Source organism: Elephantulus edwardii, unplaced genomic scaffold, assembly GCF_000299155.1.
Source record: "Elephantulus edwardii isolate Elephantulus edwardi_28Jun2011 unplaced genomic scaffold, EleEdw1.0 scaffold00020, whole genome shotgun sequence".
Taxonomy (NCBI): domain Eukaryota; kingdom Metazoa; phylum Chordata; class Mammalia; order Macroscelidea; family Macroscelididae; genus Elephantulus; species Elephantulus edwardii.
In genome coordinates this window covers 3761788-3777359 of record NW_006399770.1, presented here as the reverse complement: position 1 = coordinate 3777359, position 15572 = coordinate 3761788, and the positions used below count along the sequence as shown (strand labels likewise).

General features: G+C 34.5%; 1 protein-coding gene across 1 annotated transcript in view; it reads left to right on the top strand.

Moving 5' to 3' along the window:
* LOC102864250 (rho GTPase-activating protein 29-like) overlaps positions 1–15572 on the top strand; it is a 54748-nt gene that overhangs the window by 14693 nt on the left and 24483 nt on the right. The window contains exons 3-12 of the mRNA XM_006882486.1: positions 6077–6173; positions 6664–6736; positions 10400–10448; positions 10842–10979; positions 11866–11930; positions 12644–12754; positions 12848–12928; positions 13166–13354; positions 14506–14647; positions 15036–15099. Coding sequence (XP_006882548.1) covers positions 6077–6173; positions 6664–6736; positions 10400–10448; positions 10842–10979; positions 11866–11930; positions 12644–12754; positions 12848–12928; positions 13166–13354; positions 14506–14647; positions 15036–15099 — 1009 coding nt within the window. The remainder of the gene's footprint in view (positions 1–6076; positions 6174–6663; positions 6737–10399; positions 10449–10841; positions 10980–11865; positions 11931–12643; positions 12755–12847; positions 12929–13165; positions 13355–14505; positions 14648–15035; positions 15100–15572) is intronic.

Below are 15572 nucleotides of genomic sequence, written 5' to 3'. Positions count from 1 at the left end.
TCTGACATACTTTGGACATGTTGTAAGGAGGGACCAGTCCTTGGAGAGGGACATAATGCTTGAGAGGGTGGAGGGACAGCACAGGAGAGGAAGGCCCTCTCTGGAGTGGATTGATTCAGTTACTGGGTTAATCGGGATGGGTGTATCGGAAACAGTGCAGTTGGCACAGGACAGAGCAGAGTTTAAGGCTGTTGTACATAAGGTCGCAATGAGTTGCAAGCGACTCGACGGCACATAACAACAACAGCAACAACAAAGAGAGACTGAATGTTAAGTGTTAAGTCTGATTTGTAGATAATGTCTGAGTTGAAGCTGTATATGGGAGTTATTGGTATACAGATGGTAATGAAAGAGGAAAACATTGACTTAGAGTCTCCAAAGTAGGTGGAAACCAAGTATGAAACTCCAGGGACATAGATGAAAGATAGAGGACTCTGGAAACTTAAGAAGTAGGAACACAATCTGGAGTTTAGAAAGTATAGAATTTTAAGAAACAGTCAATAATGTCACATGACACTGGTAATAGAAATGAAAACTAATGACAAATTACTGCTCTAAGCAGTAATATAATGGAGTTAGAGATAAAGACAGTGTTACACAGTACTCCTGGGATCAGTTCTGTGATAGAAATAACATGGTATGTGGGAGGAAAGGAGAGATTATCTGTCCTGAGTTTTGAAGATTGAATAATTGTTACTAGGTTAAAGGTGAAGTCTGGAGACTACAATAAATAGGCAGCTTGCAGAAGGATTCTGATTGAAAGATGAGGTTTGTGAACTTGCTGCTGCTCTTCAGAAAGGGCCACATGCAAATGCCGTGAGATGAGACTGGGAGTGAAATAAAAGGTATAGACTACCATGCCATTATTGTTAACAATAGCTTTGTTTTTTTATAATTATTTTTTCTGTATTTCAAGATCCAAAAAATAGATAGTTGTAAGTTTCAAATGAGAAATATTAACTTACGCTGTGACTTTTAAAAATGTGCTTGGTAACCAAATTTTTTCTTAGATTGTTTATAAGTGGCGTTTAACTTAGATAGGAACATTTGCGTCTATAGATAGTAAAATTTCCATCCTTGGAAATAGCAACCACAGTTCAATTGTTGGCTGTGGCTATTGTGCACAGTCAGGATGTCCTGGGGAAGGAGTGTGCCTGTGTGTCATTGGTGTCCACATTCCAGAGATAGACGTGAGGAAGGTGAGCTCTCTGCTGCCTCCAGGGTCTTTTTGACTGTGAGATAAAGCAATCTTTTGGATTTTGTTGCCCACCAAGATTATCCTTACCCTTGAAATTACGATTAATTACCATTTTACTTTCATGCATGAATGAAATAGAAAAGATTGTTTTGTGCTTGAGAAATTTGTTCTCAATGGACAATAAAACAAATAATGTCAGTCTTCCATGGAGTGAATTTTAATGTTTTAAAATAAAGCTGCCTTCTCACCACCACACTCTTTGTTTGAGTCTGTTTAAAAGTACCAGCTATACACCAATTGAAAGATAATCAGTGACCTGAAAAATACTGAGGTAAAATTGGGACATTTAATTCACTCATTTAATAGTAACTTTATTTTTAGAACTTAGAAATGCATGTAGGGGGGAGGTATTAACCGTTTTGAATGTCTCTTGTATGGCATGTAACAGCAGCAGCAACAATTCTATAACAAGTAGTATAGGTGTAGATACACTGTCATGTTTGGTTTGTTGTGGTTTTTCATGGGTTTTACTTTTTTAAAATAAAACTTCTGAAGAACAGCTTTAAAATCAAGGATATATAATCTTAAAATAGTATTCTATTTCATATGTGTAATAAGTGAAAAAATGTAATTTTTATTTTAAAAATGGAATTTATCTTTAGAAACTTGAGAAGAAATATCCCTAGCTTCCCATATACATTCTGTTAGAAATTTGTATTTCCTGTATCTCCTCCTGTTTCTAAGCAGGAAGTTCAGTCTTGACAAAATATTTGCAGTATGGTAGGAGAGACAGGCTATTTTTGAAACCAACAAAGATATATTCATTCTTCACCACTCTGTAACTTGTGATATATTGAATATTTGTGTTATAATTATTTTTAATTATTTTGACCAATTTCACTTACAGCGTAAATGAAAAGAGCCATTTATTTAGTATTTGTATGTATTTTTTGACCTATATTTAAAAATTCACAAAGATGAAAAGTAAACCAATATTATGAATGGACAATTGTAGAAGCTTCATGTTTTCTTTCTGCTTTGAAGACTTCTCAGTAGGCAATTCAGATCAAATGCAAATGGTCTAAATAAGTATGCAATAATGAAGCCTCTCTTCCAAGCAGTAACTATTGCTGATTTCTTATGGTAACGTGTAGTCTCTCATACTTTGGGCATGTTGCTAGGAGAGGCTGTTCCTTGGAAATGCAGAGCAGAGAAGGAGATCCTTAACAAGATAAATTGACATGGTGCCAGCGGCATTGGGCTGCAATGTGTTGAACGTGGTGAGGATGGAGGATAGGACAGGGGTCAGATTTATTGTTCATAAGACTGCTGTGAGCTTACTTGGCTTGATAGCACCTAACAACAACAGTATCATAAATAATATATATATATATATATATATATATATATATATATATATGTATATGTATATGTATATACACTCACACAAATAAAAGAATGTGTTCTTTTCACACTCTTTTTTACACAAATGGCTACATTTGTTCTGCTTCTTGCTCATTCCTTACTAGAACATAGTTTTATTTTGTTTTGTATTCAGAACTTCCACCACTTATCTGTCAGTTTGTTGTACTGTGGTAGTTAGCTTGTGTGTGATTATGAGGCTAGAAGGTACAGCACTGATGCTATTTCTCAAAATCAGCCAGTGAAAGCCTTCTTTATCACAACCAGTTATGAAGATGGACAAGACTGGGCAACCTTTTTTCCTATTACATATAAGAGACCCTGTTGATGTAGTATGTAACATAATCGTACTGCTAACGGAAAGGTTGGCAGTTCTAATCCAGCATGCACTTTTCTCAGGAGAGAGACAACCTCAAAATCACCTCCACGACATGAGTTTGATATTGATGTTACATGTAAGTTGTAATATTTGTCATACAACTCAATGGCAAATAATAACAGGGAACTTATATTTAATCAGTTCAGAACTAATGGACTTCAGAATTGCTTTCAATCTTTCTGTTACAAACTTTTTTTAGTGAATGACTGTGTAAATTCTTAGATGAGTAGTTTCTGGATCAGATGGTGCATGCACATTTGTAGTTTTTATATTGCCCAGTTTTGTCCTCTGTAGATTTCTTGCCATTTTTCATGTACCTGAGTTATTAGAGCTGGTTACCAAGTGTTGTTAACAGTTTGAGTAGTGACGGTTGATAGCTCATTGTAGATTTGATTTGCATCTCACTGTTTTTGAGAGCATATCTTTCAAGTATTTCATATGTTTGAAAGTCATTTGTAGTTTCTTTGTGGAAGTTAATTTTGTCTTGTTTTAATTTTAGTTTACTTTTTCCTTTTTTAATATTGATTCATGGGGGGAAACGTATGCGTGGATAAGAGAAATTAGCCCTTAGTCTTTGATACAGATTCAGATTTTTTCCAGTTTGGTTTTTGTCTTTTAATTTTGTGTATGATATTCTTTTCTGTTTATTTTTCCAGTTAACCTTATCAATCTTTTCTTTTATAGTTGCTGAATTTTCTTATTATGAAGGATTTTTCTATTTTGAGATGTCAATAGCATTCTCCTTAGTTTTCCTTTTTTATTATTTATTAAAGTCTTTGCTGTATTCTGAAATAGTACCAGAGAATTGTCTGTATTTCCGTTGATTGCAAAGGCATTTGGGTAGCTCACAATAAATTGTGGCTAACCTTGAGGAGAATGGGAATCTGAGACAACTTGATTGTGCTGTAGTGAAGCTTATACTTGGACCAGGAGGCATCTATCATGGTTGAACACTGCATGGTTCAAAATCAGGAGTGCGTCAAGGATACATCCTGTCTCCATACTTTTCAATCTGTATGCCAAACAGATCATTAAGGAGGCTGGACTTTATAAGCAAGAATATGGCATAAGGATTAGAGGAAGATTCATCATAAACCTGTGTTATGCAGACACAACCTTGCTTGCTGAAACTGAGGAGGACCAGAAGCATTTGCTACAAAAGATCAAGGACTGTAGTCCTCAATATGGATTAAAATTCAACATCAAGAAAACAAAGATTTTCACCACTGGGTCAATTGGCAGTACTATGATAGATGGAGAAGAGACTGAAGATGTTAACAATTTCAGCTTCCTTGGCTCCATCCACAATCAACACTCTTGGTATCAGCAATCATGAAATCAAAAGACGAATTGCAGTAGGAAAATCTGCTGTCAGGGATCACTCCAAATGCTAAAGAGCAATGATGTCAGTCTGGAGACTAAGGTGTGCCTGAGCCAAGCTATGGATTTTGCGGCTTCATCAGAGAGCTGGTCAGTGACTAAAGATGATAGAAAAAGAATTGATGCCTTTGAGTTGTGGTGCTGGAGACAAGTCTTGAACATATCGTGGACTACCAAGAGTACAAACGAGTCTGTCCTAGAGAGGATGAAACCAACCTGATCCTTGGATGCAGGGATTTTAAAACTCCATCTCACAACGTTGGGCACGTTGCCAGGAGGGGCCAGTCCTTGGAGAATGACATTATGCTTGGAACGGTGAAGGGACAGCACAGGAGAAGACGACCCTAGATGAGATGAATTAACACAGTAACTGGGGTAATGGGGGTGAGGGATAGGTGTGTTGAAGACAGTGAGATTGGCTCAGGATAGGGCAGGGTTTAGAGCTATTGTATATAGGGTTGCGATGAGTCTCAAGTGATTTGACAGCATAACTTCAGCAACAACAATGGCCTAATGGGAAAGGACGGTGCTGCCAATCCAAAGGAGGTGATTTGAATTCACCAGCTGCTCTGTAGGAAAAACATGGGCAAATATTGGCTTTATAATTCATATTCCTAACCAGGCTGGACAAACTAAATCTTGATATACTATATATGAATTGCTTGTTTATGAATAAAGTTTTACTGGAACACAGCCATTCTACTTACATGTTTTCTATGACTGCTTTCATAGTACAAGATTAAAGTGTGGTAATAGACACTGGATGGCCTGAAATTCCTAAGATATTTACATTCTGGAATGTTAAAGGAGACATTTCCTATTAAACGGGGTAAAAAGACAATACTGGTGAATTCAGGATTTACTTGGGAGGTAAAGATATACATGTCGTAGCCAGGACTCGAAGACACCCAACAACAATGGACTTGAAATTTGAATGATCACTGCCCAAGGAATCCTTTCCAGTAAGGAACTTTCAACCATAGTTATATATCAAAAGCATGTGGGATCGTTTTGGGAAAAAATAGCAATGTCTCACCAATCTGAATCTTTGACTTGGGACTCTAAACTTTCTTTTTTTTTTTTTTTTAAAACTTTCTTTGTTTTAAAAACTTTCCGTGAGGTTCTAATGTGCATTCACGATTTAGAACAATTTTGTTTTAGAGCAAAGGATGGCTTCCTCTCCACTTTATTTCTTGCCTCTTGATTGCAGTGCAGCAGCTCATGTGTTTCAGGTTTTATTTTGTTAAAGAATTTTGTGTTAGGTCAGATGCATATATGACTTCTCTTATTCGTAATTTATAGTAAAAACTGTACTTCATATTTCTACTTAAGTGAGCTACGGTCTAGCTCATTTAAAGTAAGCAAGAGTACTTGGAGTGAGAGCTGTTGGGTGTAACATATACTTCATGACTCCACGTCCAATTGACTTCACATTCAATCACTGTTGTTTAATGTGTCAGCTGTTTAATGCAGGGAATAGTTTGGAATGCCAGCTACTTGTATATGAGCTGATTCTTTTGTATGATTTTCTTAAAGAAGTTGAAAATATTGTCCATTCTGCTTACTGGGCTTTTCAGTTTCTGTATCTTGTAATGCTTTTAGAAGTAAGATGATAGTTTAGAGGAACAAATGCCTTTCTTTACATAAAGTTTAAATATATTTATCTTCATGTTTTTGTAACTAACCTTTCCCTATAGCTGTGAACTTCAAAAAAATTAATGAAGAAAACAAAAACGATACCTTCCAAGAGGTGTTTTCTTCTATTGAAGCACTGGCATTTACCTTTGGGAAGATGTAAGTAGAGAACTATCATTTAAATATATTTGAGTTTAGAGTGTACCACTAAATTCATTAAAATACATGGAAATGAAATAGTAAACCTTTAAACTTTGGTAAAACTGCTTTATATAGTATTATTTCAGAAGGTGTCTTTAGAGCTATTTGGAGGCCCTTTTGAAAAGGAAGTGAAGAAAGCTCTGGCAGTCTACTGCTAAAAAATAAGCCATTAGATACCCTGTGGAGCACAGTTTACCCTGACACACATGGGGTCACCATGAGTCAGAGAGTTGACAGCAATTGTTTTATAGCTGTTTAAATGCAACAATCATTTGCAAATGTTTCAGTTATGGTTTATGTGAAAACTCTTAGGAGTTCCTCCTCTACCACTCTGCCCCTGAATTTTCACTTTAAAGAAATTATCCTAGATGACATGTTGAGTATAGTTAGTGGCAAAGTAGTGTAATTAATGACTTTTCTTTTTATTTCTTTCTTTGCCTCTGGATAGCCTTACAAATTTCCTCATGGGAGATTTAGGCAATGTGTCAGTATTGCAACTACCTGTGTCTCAGGAATGCAAGGTAGGCTAAGTTTATGTGGAAACAAAGACTTACATTTTTAATTTAATTTTCAATTACTTTCTAATCTTTATTTCAGCTTTAGTTTGTTATGATCTTTAAGCTTGTAAATTACTCCATTATAGCAAGAAAACAAGATCAGTTTGACTTTAAATCATGATCATATTAGATGATAATCAGTGATTAGTTTCTTGAAAAGTTATTTATTTTTTTATTATTTATTTTAATTGAATAGTTTACAGAGACTTTGGATTTCCATTCATTCATTGTTGCATTTTTCTCCTTGCCTACCCCTCCCCCACAATTCGCTCTTCTCTTTGAAAAGTAAAAGAAAAATTCTTTCATTATTATACAGTCCCTCCCCTCAAGTCCACTCCTCTCTGCAGCCTTTATTCTGGACTCCTATCATGATAATAATACCTAATCATATATTGCTTTTAAATAGTTCTCTCCCTCATCTGTTTCAATGCAGTATACATAATTTTTCCCTCTTTCTCAGTCTCCCCTCAACCCTGATGTCAGTCCCATTTTATAACAGTGGCCCTATGCAGTATTTGTCCTTTTGTTACGGAGATGTTTCACTCAGCATTATGTCCTCCAAGTTCATCCATTTTGTATACTATTTTCGAGCAGTTATTTTTAATGATTCTTCTTAAGTGGAACTGCTATTTGAAAAAATATAAAAGTGCAACAATGAATGAATGAAAATTAACTTCTGTAAACTTATAAAATCACAATTAAAATAAAATATTTTATTTAAAAGAGAAAGTACGTTTTCACAATTAAGTAACTTAGAAGATCTACTGAAGAAAAATGCAGATGCCTTCTTGGAAGCAAACTGATCAGCAATACTTTACAGCCAAAATATTGTAATGAAACTGTTTATGTAATTGACTAAATGTTAGCCAATAAAGGAAAGAGAATAATAAAAGATTACTTATATATTAAAGGATATTGCTGATTTATATAATGAATCTAAATGTCCTATAGTTTAAATTTTTAGTAATTCTTAACCATTTTCCCTCCTTACATTATAACAGACCCTAAAGAGTGGTAGGCACTTGTAAATGCAAGTAGAGAAGGTGTTAATCTTTTCACACATTACGCAGTTAATGCTTGTTACTATGAAACACTTGTTAACAACCTTGGAGGTCTTAATTCTCCATAAGCATGTCCTTAAAAGCATGTCACAAGGACAAGAATATGATTCTCAATTGGAAGAAAAATTACTTTAAAATAATAGAACATGAGGAATATATGTCGGATATTGCCTTTAAAACTAAGAGTAGTAATATTTCAGTTGATTGGATTCCCCTACCAAATACAAGATATATAAACAAACTACAGTAGGAGCATATGTTGATCATTTTCTAATAAAAATTATTAAATCCAAGAAGGATTTCACCAAATATTTAAAAATGTGCCAGGCATATGTACTTTATCAACATAATACTAAACGTTTTAAGCCATCCTACTCCAGTAGCAGTGGCAAAGTTTAACAGGATAGCAAAGTAATAAATGTCGGAAATAATGTGGAGATATAGGAACTCTTATATACTGTTGGTGGGATTGTAAAATGGAACAGCCACTCTAGAAGGCAGTTTGGCACTTCCTCAAAAAGCTGAACATAGACATTTTCTATGACCCAGCTATTCCACTGCTTTGAATATCCCCTGAGAAAATTTGAACTGAGGCACAGGGGAGATTTTTATAACAAAGTTCATAGCAGCATTATTCACCACCACGAGAACATGGAAATAGCTCAAAAGTCCAACTGCAAGCGGACAGATTAAGAAATTATGGTACATTCACACAATGGAATACTACGCAGCATGCAGGAACAATGATTTTGTATATTACTACCTAACTTGGGAGAGACTGGAGAACATTATGCTGAGTGAACTAATTCAGTCTTGTAAGGACACATACTGTATAATACTAGTATTGTAGACATGAAAAGATAAATAAAAAGATAACTAGTAAAAACAAACAAAAAATCAAACCATCTTTTTAAATCATGTAAAATGTGAATGACCATTCTAGTAATTTGTTAAATGTATTACAGTATTGGTAAAAATATGATTATTTCTGAAGCCATCCATGGTTAAGTGAAGGAGACTAGTATATAAACCTTATTAGAGTAATGAAGAACTTTTAAAATCATTATTTTGCACTTACTCATTATCCTTCCTTAATTTTTCCCCCTCAAATAGTTATTACTATTAATCAGAAAATAAGAGGGGGGATAAACCCAGCCAGCCTCTATGGCAAGGCTCTGAACAATTTAAAATTTAGATGTAAATAGTATTTCCTCTTCTTATACTTTTATTGAAAATATATATTAATCGTTAAGAAATTTTTTTCCTGTGTACTTTTTTTACTTCCCTTTTGTGTTTTTAAATTTAGGCTAAAGAATTAGAATGAAAAGACCCATGAAAATGTAATTTTAATAATAAAATTACTTCATTTGATAAAGGGTTTGCCATTTATTTAGGGAACTCTGGTGGCTTACTGGTAAGAAGCAGCCTTGAATCCCAAAGGCACACAGTTCGAATGCACCAGCTACTCTGTGGGAGAAGGATGGGCAGTATCTTCCCATGTGATTTGCTGCCTCTGAAAACTTGCTAAGGTTCAGCTATGGGTTGGTTCTGAGTCAACAGCACGCAGTAGCAACATGTACCATGTACTGTACTAAACCTACCTCATCTTGATTCTTAAAACAACCTGTGAAGATAGCATTCGGGAGCCTAGATAATTCTATTGATTAGTAGAGCTGTACTTCAAATTCACGTTTTTGATCCTACATTAAATCCCTGAATACTTCATGTTTCCCCAATTTCTCTCTTTAAGATAAATTCCTTTAAGATCTTACAGTCACAGTATCTTTCTGCACTGTCAGATGAGATAGCCACTAGGCACATAAAACACTTTTCATTAATTAAAATTACAAATTTGCTTCTTATTCACACCGTTGTTGTTTGGTGACATTGAGTCCCCTAGGCCTTTTAGCGACCCTGTGAACAATGGATCTGAATTCTTCCCTATCCTGGGGTCTAGCCTCATCAGGTCTGATTTACTCAAGCCCAAGCCCCTTGAGACAGTCACTGTGTCCCTCCATCTCATGGAGAGACTTCCTCCCTTTTGCTGACCCTCCACCTTTCCAGGTGTGATCCTAGCCACTTTCAGGTGTTCAGTCGCTGCCTATGGCTAGCAGATGCTGTGTTGGGCAGTACAAATACAGAATATTTCCATCATCATGGAAAAGATTGCACTAAGCTCTCTTATGGACTTTCAGAGAAATGTTTACCATAAAACACAATGGTGTATGGAAGAGATCTGGATCTAATATTTAAATAGCAGCCTATTAGATTGGTTCTCAAACTTAATCATTTTTTGAAACTACACTATTTAAAGTATTGAATGGATTCACTAATGTTCATTAATGCTGTTAGTAAACAATGAGATTGTTCATTCTTGGATCTTGAAAACTGCTGGTTGTAAAAATCTTAACACTTAAATAGATTTCTCAGGCCCTTTTAGTTTGAAATACTTGAAATTCTTTAGTAAGAATTATGTTAAATTAACAAATTGGGGGAAGTATTTCTGAAGCAAAGATCTGTTATCTTCTGTTCTAATCTAAAATTTCTTTTTTTTTCATGTTTTAAGTCACTTGAAAATATTTCTGTGGGATCAGTTGACTCATCTAGTGAGAAAGGTAAAAAAAAATGTATTTTTTTGTCAAACTTTTTCTATTACTTAGAGAAATGTTTTGGAATTCTTCTTGCTTAGTAATCTAATGAAAATAATTTTAACATAAATGGTTAGGAGTTTTACCTATAGAAACCTCTCCAAAGTAGATAAAATAATTTAATGATACAGACTGATTAAGAATTTTAATAGGGCTGCCACTTGATGAATAACAAAAATACATATTAAGCTAAACACATTCCTATTATAATATTAAAGCATTTTAACTTTAAATTATTACCCTTTAGTTCTAAATTTGTCAGTTTTTTAAAACCAGTTCTTAGAATCTGAGTTCTGCTTTATTTAGAATTGTTACATGATCATATATAAAATATACTAATCTTAATGCCTCTCTTTTTAGGAAATTTATCTCCTATAGAACTAGACAATGTTTTGGTAAAGAACAGTGACTGTGTAGAATTGGCTTTGTCATATGCTAAAACGTGGTCAAAATATACCAAGAACATAGTTTCATGGGTTGAGAAAAAGCTTAACTTGGGTAAGTTGCCTTTTGAGGCATCTGATCAGTTTTACCCTTAAGAACTAAGTTGTATGAGGTTCCTTTTGTACAAACTATGGGTAATGTTATTTCCAGATTAGTAATGGCTGCATTGTAATGAGTACAGTCATTGTCTATTTTCTCTTAAAATGGGAATCTTCTTTCACTACGAGTACTTACTGGACGTTTACTATAGGTCAACTATTAAATCTAGAGCTATAAAGACAAATAGAATACTGTTTGCCTTTAAGGAAATCTAGTTAAGTAAAAAGAAAGAAAATCAGGTATTATTAAGGTATCAATAACTATATGCAATGAAAGTATAGGAAGAACATCTTGATAGCTAATATTTTTCAGGTTTTTCACAACTGACCAAATATTTTCACATCTGGTCCTCACAAATCCCTGAGAATTAGGACAAGAATTATTATTTCAATTTTGCCACTGAGACAATTAAAACTTAATTTGTCTTAGTAACTGGAAAAATATAGACTGTAACCTTAATCCTATGTATTATTTCCATTTCATTGTTTTCTATTAATAGGAAGTATCCATCAGAATCACCTGAGTGATTCTTATAAAGGATAGTACCCAGGCCTAAGTCCTATTGTGAGAAGGATGTGATACGAGGCCGTGTTTTGTTCTTTTGTATTATAGGGTCTCTATTAGTCAAAACTGATCTGATGGTATCTGATAATAACAGGTCCCTTTCCTCTCAGTGCGTTGGTCTAGGCAAGTGATTCGGAAAGTTTCCCAGTTGGTTTTGATGAGTTCCTTGGACTAAAAAAATCACTGCATTTGTGTCATCATACAGTCCAGTGTTTATGATCACTTTTAAACTGGATAATGACAAATAATCAGAAAAGTAAATTTTTTCTTCTTGCAGAATTGGAGTCCACTAGAAATATTGTCAAGTTGGCAGAAGCAACAAGAGCAAACATTGGACTACATGTAAGAGTTTGTAAACTTTTGGATTCTGTAACAAGAGATTACTCTGATAAGTACCTGATGGTGCCCTGCAAAATTAGACATTTGTGTAATTAATATAGGAAAGCACTTAAATGCTAATCTTTTCATTGGCTTAATAAAATCCTTTCAAATTTAGATGCATATCTAATATAAGAAATGGAATTACTACCTAACTTGGGAGGAACTGGAGAACATTATGTTGCGTAAATGAACTCAGTCCCACAAAGACAAATACTGTATAAAACCATTATTGTAAAATGAATGTAAGGATTCAAGTGGGGAGAGGGTAGAAGCAGAAAGGTGAGGATGGTTGGAAGAGGGGATGGGGTGTTAACCATAGGATTGCACAATTTGATGAGTGGGGGATGAAGGAAATGGGAAGGATCTTTTGAAAACAGTGTATTCTAACTTTGTAAATAAATCAGTATATAATTTTAAAAAACAAAACAAATGACATTAACACGTCTGTACTAATGTTGATTATTATGAAAGCCACAAATTTTGCTAACTAGTTTTATGATTAATTATTGTTAACATTAACTCAGCATTTTTCTCATGTTTATGACTAGTCATTTTCTGAAAGAAAAATAGTCTAAAAGACAGTTAGTTGTTCATTCTGGGAAAGAGTAGTGATAGGATCTTGAACTCTACTTTAGTTCTGTGAACAAAATTTTCTTTGCAATTTCCATTTCTAGGAGTTCATGCCACTGAAGTCGTTATTTACCAGTGCTCTTCTTAATGACATACAGAGCAGTCAACTTTTACAAGAAACAATTGCAGCTCTCCAAGCGAACAAATTTGTGCAGGTAAAATAAATTTACATGTAGAACACACACTATTTTTTTATAACAGCATATCTTGAAGAAAAACATTTTTTTTCGTTTACACTTTCTTGACAGCCTTTACTTGGGAGAAAAAATGAAATGGAAAAACAAAGAAAAGAAGTTAAAGAACTTTGGAAAGAGCAACAAAATAAAATGGTTAGTATGATATTGATGTTTCTCGTGTGTGTGTGTGTGTGTGTGTGTGTGTGTGTGTGTGTGTGAGAGAGAGAGAGATCATTTCAAATGCCTAAGACCATCTAAATATCTGCCTTACTCCATAGCTTTTCTAAAACATTATCTTAAATGTTTGGCAGAATATGCCAAATCAGAAACTTACCCATTAGAATCTGTTCCATGTTTTGTGTTTATTTTTTCCCCCTCTTGTGTGTATAGCTTGAAACAGAGACTGCTCTTAAAAAAGCAAAATTGTTGTGCATACAACGTCAAGATGAATATGAAAAAGCAAAATCTTCCATGTCCCGTGCGGAGGAAGAACACCTGGCCTCAAGTGGAGGATTAGCAAAAAGTCTTAACAAACAGCTAGAAAAAAAGCGCAAGCTAGAAGAGGAGGCTCTTCAAAAAGTAAGAATCTCTTTTGTTATTTGCAAGTTGAATTAGCAGTATGGCCTTGCTTATAAAATTTTTGCAGGAGTACAAGATTACTGGTGCCATCCTCAGTGTGTCTGCTTCAGTAGGTGTAGGATACTGACTGGAAGAATATCGATTGTACTTCTGTTAAGTTCCCGGATGACACAGATGCCGCAAACAGGGTGGTCTCCACACTTTGAGCACCACGGTGCTGATAGACTTTTGCCTCTCTTGAAATTTGGGTTTGTTTATGAAAAGAGGTTTTGATGAAGATAATAATTGAATATTTTTACTTGATGATTTAGTAAGTTTGCTTTTTTGGGAAGCTGTATGTGCTAGGGAGCTCTGGTGGCCTAGTGGAAAGAAGCTTCGCTGAAATCCCAAAGGTGTGTGGTTTGGATCCACCAACTGCTTTGCAACAGATGGATGGACAGTCTCCTCTTTTGTGATCTACTGCCTCTGAAATCCTGCTGAAGGGTCAACTATGGGTTGGTTCTGACTCGACAGCGTACAACAACTGTACATGCTAATTCTAACATTGAAGGAGCTATAGTGCTAATTCTAACATAATTCTATAGAATCCTGTATGTCCTAATTCTAACATCCTGCAGAGTTCTAGTGGTACAGTGGTGAGGAGTTGTGCTGCAAACCCAAAGGTACATGGTTAGAATCCACTAGCTGCTGCTCAGGAGAAAGAGGAGCAGTCTCCTCTGTGTGATTTACAGCCTTGAGGGTCAGCTATGAGTCGGTCTGGCTCAGTGGCACATAACAACAACTAGCAATCACAAGGATAAGCTAAAACTTTGTTATTTTGGAACATAGAATTTGATAAACAAATCTGTAAGATTATAAGAAAATTAAAACTTTAAAAAGTAAAAGCAATTTTAGATAGAAGTATGGATTTAGGTTGTAGATAGTCAATATACTAATTATAAGTCACACTTGGCTCTTCATTAAGGTAAAGTGCCCTTGAATTTCAGAGCAAAAGGGATCGTTTATCTGTAGAAATATTCAACTTAAACTGTAGAATATTTCAGAATATTCATGAATAAAGACTTTTCAACAATTTAAATTTACCTTTACTACAATGACAGTTTGAAGATATTAATTCTAGTGACCACTTTTATTTACATATTTTCCTAAAGGTAGAAGAAGCAAATGAACTCTACAAAATATGTATGACACACGTTGAAGAAAGACGAAACGATCTCGAAAATACCAAGAGAGAAGTTTTAGCACAGCTCCGCACACTTGTTTTCCAGTGTGATCTGACCCTTAAAGCTGTAAGTAATTCCCTTAGGCTTTTGAAAACAAGAGGAAACACGAAAAGGCAAAAAAACACTATGTATCTATAGTATACAGTTAAGATAAACAATGAACCATAATTCTTTCAGGTTTTGATTTCCCAGATTATTGAAATGTATTGAGTTTAAAATTGACTTTAAATTTTTGAAGCAAAGTTCTTAGGTGGTTTTAGTTATGGTTTGATCTTATATACTAGAAGTATATAACAGTATTTTCAAAGAAACACTTTTTGGTTCTATTTTTCTCGATTTTTTTTTTCCTGCTTGCATTTTATTTTGCTACTCAGTTTCTTAAGAGGAAAGTTCATTGAGAAATGCTCTTGTATAGAAATATTAAATTTTTCTGTGAGCACTGTTTATCTGCCCTACAGGTTTTGAAAATACATTTTTGTGCAAATCACAGTACTTCATTTCCTCTGTGATTTCATCTTCGACGTATGGATAATATATGTAGTGCTTAATTGTCAAGTATTTTAAGAATTTTCTAGATCAGTAATTCTGTTAGATCTAGTAATTACTATCAGTAATTCCAAGAATTCTATAATTCTATTATGGTGAAATAGAGTTGCTATGGTTTGTTTTGTGACCCTTAGTATGGTGTACCCTGGTAGTGTTCCATGTGCACTTAAAAACAATGTATATTCTGCTGCTGTGTGTTCTATAAATGTCACTTAGTTCCTGTTGGCTTATGGTAGTTTTCACCCCTGTATAGTTTCAAGATGATTTACATTTAATTTCTTCTATTAAATAAGTAGTGTTGAAGTAAGTCTCCAACAGAAATTGTGCATTCTATCAATTTTTGTTTTATGTATTTTGAAGTTCGTTTGTCAGCTGTAAGCTAATGATGTTTATATCTTCTTGATAAATTAATTTATTTGTCCTTATGAAATACTCCTCTTTTTTTTTTT